The sequence below is a fragment of the Athene noctua genome, chromosome 17 (genome assembly GCF_965140245.1).
Source record: "Athene noctua chromosome 17, bAthNoc1.hap1.1, whole genome shotgun sequence".
Lineage (NCBI taxonomy): Eukaryota > Metazoa > Chordata > Aves > Strigiformes > Strigidae > Athene > Athene noctua.
This window is the reverse complement of record NC_134053.1, coordinates 3,291,232-3,303,264: the sequence shown is the minus strand read 5'-3', so window position 1 is coordinate 3,303,264 and position 12,033 is coordinate 3,291,232. Positions and strand designations below refer to the sequence as shown.

At 42.0% G+C, this 12,033-nt stretch overlaps 1 protein-coding gene across 3 annotated transcripts in view; it reads right to left on the bottom strand.

The window, feature by feature from the left end:
* The window catches only part of KDM2B (lysine demethylase 2B), a 118,890-nt gene that overhangs the window by 86,600 nt on the left and 20,257 nt on the right, over positions 1–12,033 (bottom strand). For 2 of the 3 annotated variants that reach the window (XM_074921431.1, XM_074921432.1), the window contains one exon: positions 2,685–2,863. In XM_074921431.1, coding sequence (XP_074777532.1) covers positions 2,685–2,863 — 179 coding nt within the window. Of the gene's footprint in view, positions 1–2,684; positions 2,864–6,300; positions 6,387–12,033 lie in introns of those variants that run through there. The other variant, XM_074921433.1, reaches the window with a different exon arrangement.

The following is a 12,033-nucleotide window of genomic DNA, read 5'->3' as shown; positions in this document are numbered from 1 at the left end:
GGTGCAGCACTTCAGCACAACTCAGCCCTCTCAAACCCAGAGTAAGGAGGGGTTTGCAGTCAATTTAATTGGGTGCCCACCCACGTGCTCACCTGTGAGCACCTTCTCTTGCAGCATCACCTGCTGTCTGTATTCAAATGCATTTTTGTAGCCAACAGCCTAGAAATTGCATTTATTAACATTAAAACACAAAAGAGATTATACCATTCCAATACCTTACATTTCCACGAACATTATCACCACTGTTCTGGCCAAATTCTGATTAATTACATTATTGCCTACCGTGCACTTCCTTCATTGTTCTACTTGGACATAAAACTCAAAGTTCTTGTCCCAAAGCCGAACTTTTAGGAAGGATGGGCAGGAGAGAACAGCAGAAGCCAAACAATTGGAAACATACTGCCAGCAAGTTGAGGAAGAGATAGAAACTGAAGATTGTTCAGGGACACTGAAACACAGCTCCTGTGCTGGATACCTGAGCACGAACTGCAATCTGTCCATCACAGCCACAGCAGGGACGAGCCTGTGACTCCTTCTTTGGTCTGTTTTATGATGGTGCCTGTGCTAGATACCCTTAACGCTCCCTTCTGGTTAAGCAAGTGGATCACATGTGCTAGATTTCAAAGCAGGGGAAAACACCAAGCAACTTGGGAAGTCCAACGAGGCAAGCTGTAGTGCAGCGTTTGGCCACAGTGTGGCTGTACACCCCGACCCAGCTCGAAAAACGCGTGAATGAACCTCCATTTATTGGTCAATAAGGACTGCAAGACCTATCCCAGGCGTTGGGTGACAAAGCTGTCCTCTCACTGTGTGCAGCAAGAACAGAGAAGTCCAACTCTGTCATCGTTAACACCCCACTTAGCCTCCTGACTGCTGTATCTTTTTAAAGGCCCACCCAGGGATGTTATTTGGATGAGTCAACTCAACTGTTTGTATCCCCAGAGGATTTTCATAACAGGGCAATTAGCACATGAAATTCTTGCAGATTGGGGCTGATCCCTATCTGTTTCTCCATCTGCACCAGGTACTGTTGATAACACACAGTACTCTGAGAAGAGGCAAAAGGAGATAATGCAGCCAGTAGAAATAGAACCAATTCACAATTGTATGTGAAAACAAAATTGATGGTTACTGCCCTGATTCTGAAATAATTCCCACATCCTGATATTGCAACCCACAGTTTTTACACAACAGGGAACATGTATCAAGTATTTCTGCCTTACGTGGGCTAAAAGAGCTCTGCAGAATTCAAGGGAACCACTTATACAAATATAGTATTCAACTAGTATCTGACTTTATGTACTGGACCTCCTCTCAGCACCCACTTCCCCAGCACCCTCTCTTCTATTCCCAAGTATGCAAATCTCTCCTTCAGCAAGATCCAAATATTCCTGGTTTTACAAACAATTGTGCACTCAGGCTGTATTAAACGGATATGAAGTATTCATTTACATGTAGTAACGGGTACCTAATTGCATTTTTCAGTTCTGAGCACCCGGGAATTTTGCACAGATGTTTTAAAAGCTCACTGAGCATGATATGCTTGGGAAAACCAGGTTCAGTTGAACACCAGAAACTCCCCAGAGCACTTCCAAACTCCCCGCTAGTGCCTGAGTGACAGCAAAAACCTGCAAAACCTTCTACATATGTGCTTAATATTCGATTTGTGATACGTAACAGAACACAAAAGCCTACTTAAGAATCACTTCTACGCATCGGCAATTAGAACTGGTTTTGACCCATTCAGGCAGAAGTGTGGTGTTTATGCATAGGCAAGGGATGTCCCCAGTGAAAAAAACTGCTGGTATAATGGGAATAGCATTTAGAAATGAAGAGAGCAGTGTCTGAAAACAAAACATCACAGAGCAATAGTTTCATATCCAGCAGTGCCTTGAGCATCCAGTGCCACGAGCAGGTATGGAGGGAACAAGCAGCACATGCATTCTACTTTGAGAAGTTCCTTTGTTCCCTCATCAACTGCCGAGCATCCTGAGGAGACACTCTGAAACCTCCAATGCCATTTCCTTCATCACTGTGTATTACTAAGTTGATACTCTAACCCTCACCCACACATGGTTACACCTTAGTGATAAAAGAAATAATCTTTTTTAATAAGGTCACAGTTTCACTGCTGGTGACTCCATTGGGAAACAAAATCACAAGAGCCCTTTACCTTTAAAAAATGTTTACAAATATACCCCCTTCATCTGACACTGCCAATTCTGGCAGTGATTATGCTGATTTAATTATGTATAGATTTCGACATTTAATACATGTGGCTGCAACCTTTTTGCTTTGGAGCCTCCTGAACATTTTTTAGTTAATAGGAGGGTTCATATATAAGGAATTTAAGCTTCCTGACAATGTAAGCCTCCTTAGAGGAGGAAAAACAATAGAGAGGTATTTAATTTTGGCTGGAATTTCCCCTAAATACCTGAGAGGAACTGGGTATCTGTGAAAATTGCATGATTAAGAGCTCATCAGGTACCTAATTCCTGTAAATTAAGTTCCACTATCACGAAGACCAGCTTCCTACTTAGTAAAAATGAGATTCTAATGCTAAATGGACAGGAGTTACAGGTACTTCACATTACCTTGTTTAAACTCCATGTTTTATTTCTTACAAAGCAACCAGTGACTGGGAAGAAACTGAAAATAAACACCATCACCACAGGATCCCTTACCACATTGGGGCGCTTGACAATGTTCTCCAGCTTCGTGTGACTGAACTCCAGGCTGATGACATTGTAGAGTTTTTCACGCTGGGCCTCTGGTGTTTCATAGTATCTCACAAATTGAGACATGCTCATTTCAACACCCTTCTGCGTGTTCACATCCATCACATCCACTATCCTTCGGCTTCCTGCAAGCACACAGAAACAGTCTCAAAACATCTGCCTTGGCTTTATTTTTTTAAAATATATATGTGTGTATATATATATGTATGTACATTATTATGTACATATGTATAAATTCTCAATGACTGCAGGGAAGCTGTTGTTAGAGGACAGGAGACCAGCGTCGGTCCCTCCACGGGTCCTGAGCAGCTCAAACAGTGAGCAGGGAACTATCTTGAACTCGACTTTTTGCCCAGTATGACACTGAACAAGTCACCTGGTGTCCCTGCTGCACAGAGATGGAGAGAGTAGTTTCCTCCTTTACGAGAATTGACACAAGCAGATGTACATTAAAAACTATGAAGAAGCGATACAATACAGTAGCAGGGGGCACGCAAGACAAATAGCTCTCCAAATCGTACTCTGCAATTTTCTAAACATCCATATGCCTCTCAAGATGCTTTTACTCATGTACAAAAATTATCCATAAAGAGCAAACTGCCTTGCATCACCGGATGCTATAAACTGCTGAACACCTTATACAGATTGCTGAGTATTCTCAACTCCAGCCATCATCCATGGAGATGAAAGCACTAAATGCCATAGAAGAGTGAGCCCCCACTCTGGATCTCTCAACAAAAACTACAGGACATACTTTCAGCTTCTCAAGTGGCAGACATACAAGTCTCATTAGCACCAGAATGTTGAACAGCAGTTTTAGTGGAGCCTTCAGCTTTACACAGATTAATCCACAATCTTCTCTTCGTCCAACTGGAAGGTTTCACCTCTCCCAGCAATTTCATCATCCTAATTAGCAGTTCATTTGTGTGTGAGCAAACCGGAGCCCATGAGAGACATGCCTCATTTCCAGGAGAGAAGGATTCCAGCAAACAAACTCGCAACGCTTCCAAAAAATCACTCCAAACCCATTTTCACTGCCGAAGAAATAACTCGAAATAAATTGCATTAAAACAAAATGGAGGGCCGATATACGCCATCAGAGGGAATTATTAATAATTACAGCACCTGGCCTATTGTGTGCTTGGGAGCAGTATTTCAGCAAGAGTGATAGTTTGGATTGCATCACTCCATTAAAAACATCCTTAGCCACTGATAGCAATGACAGTGACAGATGTGATAATGATTCTGGAAAGGAACTCAAGACCATAAAGCTTTGTAATCAAAAAGAAAAATTTATACAGTGTAAATCTGGAATAGTCCCACTGGCCTGTCAGTCACACTCCTCACTACGAGGCCGGTGAACAGGATTTCATTCTTAGTCTGAGCTCGGGACTGTAAGTAGCGTTGCCACCTTGAGGCAGGATGGGGAGAAAGTTCAGTTATGTGTGGAAAAGCACAAGAGTCCTTAAATTTGGTATCTGCATGTTTGAAACGACATGCATCAAATCTAGCTTTGGGTTGGGGTTTTTTGTTGTTGTTTTTTTAACTGTTAACTTTACTATCTAGGAGAAATAGTCTTTTTTCAACTCTATAGGTTACCAATGGGGGTGAAGTCCTGTTCAACAGCTCCTGAATATGCACCAGCCTGATTTTTGGCTTCCAGTGCCTGGGGATTAAAGCAACAGCTACAGCCCAGAGAGGTTAAGCGGACAGATGCCAAAAAATTATATTTGAAGGACTGCATGGCAGAGTCTGGGATCTGCCATGTTATAGTCTAGATTTGATCTCAGCTTTGCTGAAAGCAACCTTGTATAGCCTCTCAATTATCCCTTCTGTAAGAAAAATCAGCAGTTACCTGATGAATTAAAAGTATGAGGCTCAGTTCAATAGCAGGTTTCTTAAATGCACACGACCATCAATTATGGGCAGAAGAGCTAAGATTTGAATTGATAGTGTCTTGACTTCCAAATTACTCTTTAATTTGAAGGGATGTTTTTCTCTTTAAACCACAGTACTATCAAACAAGCCCATACATAATGATTCTTGGAGTACCGCTCGCAAAATTTGAGATGTATGAATTACAGGTTAACAGCTTTGTGCTCGCTGCCCACTTCCTAACGGTTCTGGCTTACTGCCAACTTCATCTCTCCTTTCCTGAAAAGATTCAGCTCTTTCTTCTATCTCCTGCCCCTCAGAGAAGGTTAAAAAATATCATCCAGAAGGGGAGACAGGTAAAGAACAAGGGAAAGAAACACACAGAGGCTCCAAAAAGCAGTGGCAGGCTGAGAGATCTCAGGTCAGGTTGGATTTCTGAACATCTCTGACATCCATTTTACTTGATGTACCATTTCTGTTAACCACTTCCTAGATAATCCTCTTGCCACACTCTCATCCTGTCCTCTAAGAAAGGACCCCACTCAATCAAGCCCGATGCAGCTCACCAAGTCCCAGCAGGATCTCAGCGACGCTGGCAGCCTCTTGCCCTCATAGAGACCATATTCCTCACTCACTCAGCTCATCACTCGCTGTGATGGATTAACATACACCTGGATCCCTAGCTGGCAAAGAGCACCTCTTACTGCTGACATGGGAAGCTTCAGTGCACCACGCATCACCTCAGCCTTGGCTTCCCAGTATTTTTTTTCCAGTATAACTTGACTGGAAAACGCCTGGACAGTGTGGGATTAAGAGGTGTTGTTTCCCCTCCTGCAGCAGATGTGACTCAGAGGCAAAGTGGTGATGCTAGAGTTCACGGAAGGGGATTTTACAGCCTAAAGGAGAAACATCTTCCTCTTCTACTGCTGCTTACTCATCAAGCACAAGCGAATCCCCAAAGAATCACAAAGACAGTAACTAAGAAACAAGCTAGCGCCATCTTTGACAAGAGGAACAAACAAAAGCAAGAAGGAGAGGGAAAAATCAGTTGCAGAAGCTGGAAAATAAAATCAGTCAGGAAGAGCTAGTTAAAAACTATGTTGCATTTGAAACCTAAAAAAAAAAAAAAAAAAGGAAGTTACTGCAGCCCACGTATCACTAAAATCCACAGTAAAACTAAGGGGAGGGAATAGCGTATACACTATCTGTTCCCTTTATTTAGAAGCCCAGTGACCAAGATGCTGTAAAGGTTTTAACAGATTAAATTCTACAACATTATTATATGCTGCAACACCAGTATTTTTTTTTACACAGATATGAACATCTAGAAGAAAAATGACTTGTGCAGAGTCCCTGCCTCCCACTGCCCACCCTGTACAAGTTGGTTTGGTAGAGATTTGCTCCTCTCTGGTTTGGGCTGCTTGGCAAAAATACTTCGAGAGCAACACAACAGGGAGGCAGACCTTGTCCTCTAGTCAGAAAGAGAACTGCACTTTGCGAATGCACGTTACACAGGCACCCTCCCTGCATCAGCAAACGCTTTCACAAATCACAGCTTCAGCAAGTCCACCCCAGAGACTTCAGGAGCGATGGGCTCCAGCTCTGAAGTCATTCAGCAAAGGTCTCATCAACGTCCCCTGCAGAATTTGCACCCACACTTTGCGTATAGAATATTGTAACAATTTACCAGAAAAGGAACAGTGAATGGGAAATTCTGGGACTATAATAATCTCCTCTGGAGTCCAACAGTTGCCATTTCCCAGTTCTAAAAATGTGAAGCACTGCCTTCCTCTGCCTTGACCTGAAACAGCCTCAGACTTGCATTATCCAGGCTACCAGACTCCAGTCTTCAAAACAGCCTGCTCTTTGCCCTGATGTGGATTCAGCACTGCTATCAGCCACAGCAGAAGCAAGAGGTGGTCCATTAGCAAAGCAGACATGAACCAACAGTAGAACATGAGAGACGCACAGGAACTGTGAATCAGAAGTGAAAATTACACCAGTGTTTTCTAGGCTGCTGTCTCTTCCGCAGCGCACCACCAGCAGGAAAAGGTGCAACTCTCCCACTGCAGAGGAAAGAGGGAATGTCCTTTCTGTAAGAATAATTATCGAGCCTGTCCGTTAAGAGGATAAAGCTACCTTGGGGGATTATTTTAACCCTCTGTGACTGAATTAAGATCTGTGCCCAAGGTACAATATAGCATCTACAACCAGAAACCAACCTCAAATGCCAAGGGACAGGCCTGCAGGTCCTTTCTAATCTTTATGCTTCTTACTGGGAAAAAAACCCCCTTGATTTGTAAAGCAGGATTTCTGGCAGAGCCTTAGGAAATCTGTTAGCTTCACTAGTGGGTTAATTGCACCTAAAGACTGAGGCTTTGACTTGCATCCTGGTTAATCCCTCCGGAGCTCCCGGAGCTGGAAAGCACGTATTCATCTGCTACCCACAGGAGACTATTATGATATTCCATCCTAACTGGGAGGGACGTGAATCAGAGCAGAAAGTCCTTGCTCAAGAGAAGCTATTGACGACATTCCCCGCGTTTCAGACCCAGGATAAGGACAACTCAGGAGAGACACGTACCAATACCATCGCTCCCAGATCCACCAGAGGGCACAGAAGAACAAAGGGAAGTAGGAGTCCAGCTCGGACACTTGCACACATCTCTGCCCCACACCTCCCAGTTAGTTTTCTCACCCAGCATTTTTCCCAGCACAGCCTGGTCCACCATGAAACAAATATCCGCAAGCCATCCAGCTCCCCCTTTGCAGTGCTCTCTGCCTTTCCCCTTTACACCCCTCGCCCAGGTATCTGCCCCCCACCCAGCTCCCCAGCACACGCACGCTGGAGGCAGAGCAGGAGCCTGATTTTCAGTGGGGTTAAATTATTTCCTTCTTATGGAGATGTAAAGCTATGAGTACTTGACATGTACCTTCCCCCTCCTTCCCCTCTTCCGTGTCTGCAGCTTTATCATTTGGTATAAAACTGCCAAATTGCAATAACCCATGTTATTAGTTTTTTTCACGCAACAAAAGGTAAGGTATTTAGAGCATGTCCTCAGGAAGAGCTTAAGCCAGCAAAAAGTCTTAAGCCTTAATGCTACAGGACTAGACTAAAGAAAGAGGCTCAGGGCAAATAATGTGTTTTAGTAGCATTATATAGAATCAATTAGTATCCTTACATCTACCCAAAACATAAACTGTAATTTTCCAGTGATTCTTTGAAACTTCAGCCAGTGAAAACCACAAAGAAACAAAAATAATCCATATACAAAGAAACATTTTACTTTTAGTTTTTCTACAGTATTTATATGCTTTAACCTGTAGTACAAGCATACTCCAGGTAGCTGAAAAGACAGACCTAGCACACAATAATTACAAAAAGGAAAATAATACAAGTTCTAAGGCAAGTGGGAAGGGATGTAACTTTGTTGAAAATCCTATATTTTATTTATGTACCAAATCTATTTTAAGACTATTGATGGCTCCCTAAAATGTCTCAACATAAAATATATTTAACAGTTACATAAAATACAGGAAAAACGTTATAAAAATTAAATAATTTCATGTTAAGAACATTTTATAGTATCATTGTACTCTACACTATCAAGAGCATCTTTGCATACTAAGAATCCTTCAGAAATTAAATTCTTTCATTAAGTGACATGTTAATCTGACAGTAGCAGAGTTCTTTATTTTCCAAAAGCCAAGTACAAAGGAGCATTGATTGGATCAATGCAATCTATTCTCCTTTTATGTTTAGAAAAGCTGCCTCTGACACAAAACCACACCCCAACAAGGAAAGGACAATTTAGGTTTTTATGGCTTTATTTAGATACTTTCTTGTGATGTGCTCCTCTAGCAATATCAATAGTGGAAAGAAGAGTGTAGCTGTGCCCAGGGCATCTGGTAATGCGGGACAGAGCCCAGCCTGCAACCCAGCATCCAGCTCCTGGGGACGGAGCATGCCTCTCCACCATGGAGAGGTTTGGGAGATGGCTGAGAGGATTCAAAAGCTCCCTGCTCTGCCAAGGTCTCCCCTCCCCTGTCCTGGGCTCTGCAGCCTTGACCTCTCGCCTTGACCCTGGCACTCCTCCGACTTTGGGGCAAGCAAATAGAGATTACTAAAATATCAGGAAAATATTTTCCGTTTTCTAGTTTTCTGCTGATAATCACTGAAGGATTAGGCATGCACCAAAGCTAAAGCAGGAGAAGGACCTTGGGAGCAAGAGCCAGCACAGCACAAGCAGGAGTGAAAGAGCCAGAACTGGGAGGGAAGACTGCCTCTTCCCTTAGGCTGCCCTCCTGAAACCTCATCACCAGCCTGTAACAAACAGCATGGCCTGGATTCTCCTGATACTTGGCAACTAGGGAATAGAAGATGACCTTCAACTACCATTCACGTTACCAACTAACTTGTGAATTAGATCAGCAATCCTGCAGCTCTCCTTTGGTCTAGACCGCTATTTAAAGGCGTTCCATCAAAGGGTCAGCAACACCACCACACATCTAGTATCCACACTTGAATGAGGACATCTGAAGATGTATATAGCTGTGATTACATCAAACCCCCAGAACATGCTGATACTAATATGTACTTCTACGTAAAAGCATAGCTACACTCGAAGGTCATTTTGGACTAAAGTAAATTATGGCAGTAGAGCATAACAACTACCATTAAATAGTTAGGATTTTGGGTGCTATTCCTCCAGATTAAGACAGCTCTTTTCTAGTTTGGATGAGCTAAGGCAGAGGATGCTTATTGCACACGAACAGTGTGACTACAGGGAGTTATTCTAAAATAGCTGTTCTGGATAATTTTTCCTCATGGACAACTCATTTTTAAATCCATTTCTAGACAGAGACTTTGAGACAACCGTGACCACATCAACACATCAGCTCAGTTTCACTTTCATGTTTTGACATAATGGAAATACATTCTTGTGAGAGGTTGAATTTTTATTATAATGTTCATTCAAAGTGAATTTACTGCTGTTTATATCCGGACATGAACATGATTGTTTTTAGCAAAACTGTCCCAGTTTAACTTAGATTTTTTTAAAGAGTTTGACTGTGTTAGGGAAAGGACAAACTTAAAGAGAGCTTAAACAGGAAGCTCAGCTCTAAAAATAGAAATGGTTCTACTTCCAAAATGGCAAGTCAGCGGACATGCTAAACATAGGCGAGTGTTATAGTATTTCATTTTTATTTCTAAGAGCCAAAAAAAAAAGCATAAAGAGGGAGCATCAAATACCTTCTTTTTATTAATTTTATTGCACAAAAGCCCTAATCATGGATCAAGGCTCACTCACCAGGCACTCTTCTGATGCACAGCTCCCCAGTGGAAACTCACAACAGAGGCAGAAGGCTACATCCATCATGTTTTAGCCCAGCATCAGTTAGTGCTGAAAGCTAAAACAGCATTAAAAAAAAATTATATATATATATATTCCTCCCCCTCTCTGCAGGGGAGGAAGACTGTGAGTTTTCTGCCAGTTCAACTTTCTGAACCACCTTACTGCAAGGAAGAGCAAAGCCCATGCCAGCACACAGGAAGGGGATAGCAGAACAATGCCAGAAGTGGGGAAGTGGAGGAAGATAATGAACAGGACACAATTTTAGACTTGCTTAATTAGTATGGCAAAAAAAATAAAGTTGTTAGATGCAACAGGCAGGACGGGGAATAGAGACACCATACCAGGGCACATAATATGCAGCAATAGCAGAAACTAGATGCCAGTTTAGATGAAAAAAGATGGTCTGGCATCAGAGCACAGTACTGGAATTAGAGGGACAAGTTTCTATTTCCAGCCTATCAGGAATACTGGGTAAGTTTTAACCTCTCTCTGCCCTAGATCCTGGTTTCATGATACAAGCTGTTCACCAATACTCAAGAAACTGATGAGGCTTAAATAATTTTTTTAAGTGGGGTCAGCTCCCTGCCTGCTTCACAGCACAGTTCCACAAAGATCAGGGTGAGGGATGTGCATCCAGCACCAGCGCTGGTGGCTGCTGTGGAGAATCATACAGTGACACTAAACCCTAGTCCCAACATCCCTTTCTGATATTACAGACTGGAGCTTTTATTCTTCAACAATAAGTTATTTAAGAGGCACAAACCCAGTGCATGTTAAATGAAGCAATGTCCTCTGAAAGTCTGCAATATGCCACTTTATTAATATAGAGAGATTTGCACTTTACACATGCACTGCTCTACCTTAATATCAGTGGATGCCAAAGTCCCAAAGGATTGCTTCAGAGCTGCTACAAACCACTTTAATTTTCAACAAATTAGGTGGAACCCTCAGACTGTAGGAAAATCACTAATGTAACCTTCACTTGAAAAAAATCCATTCAGAAACTCTGAAGTCTAGTTTCTAATTTTAATTCTGCCCAGGAAAGAATACAGTGCAGCTCCACAATTCTGTAATTCTTCCTAGCCCTGAGCAAACACAGAGCAGAGAGAACAGTTCAGAAATCATATTATGTTGTCTGATGAATATACACAACTGCTGGTGTCCCACAAAGAACGAACAGAACCCATGATAAACAAACAAAAACCCACCTGTCAAGTCCTACTGGTCCTGCTTACAAAGTATGTTGATCTCTCTATCATTACTGGTTCATAGGTGGTTAAGAGTATCCTAATAGCACTTGCTCAAGTCTGGAAAGATTTATCTGTACTTCCACACAAGCTACTATGAGATTAGGGAGTAAAATCAGTCCTGTACAGCAAAGTAGCCTCGTCAAAGAAAGAGGGATCCAAGAAAACAGGAGAGGTCGCTCAAAGGAAAAGAAAGAAAAAAAGACAAAGACAAAAGGATGAGCCAATAGGTCTCCAGTGCTGTACTTGGAAAAGAGAAACCTGCTAGACATAATTGGAATGAATCACTTCAATAAAACAGTGCCTTGTTGTTTGTTTTTTTTTTTTTTTTTAATTGTCCAGATGTTTCCTTTTTGTAGTTCTTATATTTAAAAAGAAATGCAACAGCTAGAAGTCTGGCCAGCTCACATCAACAGTGCTTATAGACCCCTCTGTTGATAGACCATTGGTTTGACTCCATCCTAGCTTAGAGACATGTGGAAGTTATCGTTTTCTGTGGTAATATTTATTTGCTGATTTTAGTCAAGGTCTGACTTAGCAGATTTCCCAATTACAGAGATGCTTCAGAGCACAAAGCACGTTGGCAGTCCCAACAGCACGACTGTGAGGACATTTGGAACTTGATTTTAAAAACAAAGTATTTTTTAAAAATAGTGGGAGATTTTAAATCAAGTTTTGGCCACAAAGCAATATGATGGAAGAACTGTTTGTTTTTATAAAGACTGGATCTCAAACACATGTTGTTGTAATACTGCAAATAGTCTTATAACATCTGAGACAAATCACTGGCCCTGACATACACTGCTTTCTGATTTT